Raw genomic sequence first — 1,131 nt, forward strand, 5'->3', positions numbered from 1 at the left:
GGTCCCATGTGCGTGATTGGTGGCGCAGTGCGTCACTCAAGCGCCCGTGATGATAAATAGTTAAGGCCTGGAGGTACCGGTTGCGGTTGCCACAAGCCTATGACTTGGCGCTGGAGCTGGATTCGGTGGCACCCAGCGATGTGGAGCAAGTGCTCCCCCACATTCTGCGAGGAAAAGGTTTCTTCTCAAAACACGCGCACTCACCCCACAGCGCGCACAGGGCTGAGAATGACTGGGACTGATTGGGCGCTGTGGCGGCAGGCAAGTGCATCAGGGCGCAGCATAGCAGAGAGCCGATTGTCTGGTGCCAAGCCAATATCCACCTTGCTGTCCCGGGTACGTACCCTTAACACCGCCCAAGCACGCACTGCTGTCACACACACCACACACACACAGCGCTTGGCCTAACAAATGGTCATTGCAACAGGCGAGGGAGGCTGGCTGATGCTGGGCTTTACGCTGGATGCCCACAACATCAAGCTCTTTGCCCAGGCCTCCAGCGAATCACTGGCCAAGCGGTACCTCCACCACCCTTACTACCGCCACACATAGTACAAAAATCACTGGGTGGGTGAGAATGTTATGTGACACATTTGAGTTGTGTGGTGTGCTCCTCACCGGCGTGTGCAGCTTCCACCTCGCCCACGACAGGTCGGACCTCATCTACCATGGCAGGGTCACGCCTGGCAGGAAAAGCATTTGGCAGCTCCGCCCTGGCCTCAAATTCTTAGGCGAGGTGGCGCGCACCTATGGGCTACTCCCGCCTCTCGAGCGCTTGCGTCCGAGTGCCGACAGCAACGGCGAAGGCAACTGTGACTTGGCGGAGAAAAAGGAGGAGGACTTGAATGAGGAGAGAGACAATAGGCTGCGGGTCCTGGCGGTGCTGTTCGTGTGCGCCCTTGCAGCCACGCCCCAGTACAGCCTGCCCGGCAGAGCCGACGCAGGCGACACAGCCGAAAGGGCAGCGCCATTCGGCATCTGCATGGTACGTGTAGTGCGCAAGCCGTGGAGCGTGTGGTATCGTGTGCGTGGCGATGACTGACAGACATGTCATCCACGTGGATGGGCAGCTGCCGCACGGGCAGAGTCGCATGAGTGTAGCGGGCAACGTGTTGGCCGAGCCGCCTCGTC

The 1,131-nt window shown here is 59.8% G+C and overlaps 1 protein-coding gene across 1 annotated transcript; it reads left to right on the plus strand.

The window, feature by feature from the left end:
• Nucleotides 1-411: 411 nt before the first annotated feature.
• Nucleotides 412-1,095, plus strand: ACA1_387110 (uncharacterized protein; the record flags this gene model as incomplete). The annotated part of the gene is made up of 4 exons (XM_004333087.1): nucleotides 412-518; nucleotides 631-889; nucleotides 922-985; nucleotides 1,046-1,095. 4 exons carry the CDS (start codon nucleotides 412-414, stop codon nucleotides 1,093-1,095), a joined length of 480 nt encoding a protein of 159 aa, XP_004333135.1.
• Between the last annotated feature and the right edge of the window lie 36 nt (nucleotides 1,096-1,131).

Source organism: Acanthamoeba castellanii, assembly GCF_000313135.1.
Source record: "Acanthamoeba castellanii str. Neff unplaced genomic scaffold scf7180000084733, whole genome shotgun sequence".
Lineage (NCBI taxonomy): Eukaryota > Discosea > Longamoebia > Acanthamoebidae > Acanthamoeba > Acanthamoeba castellanii.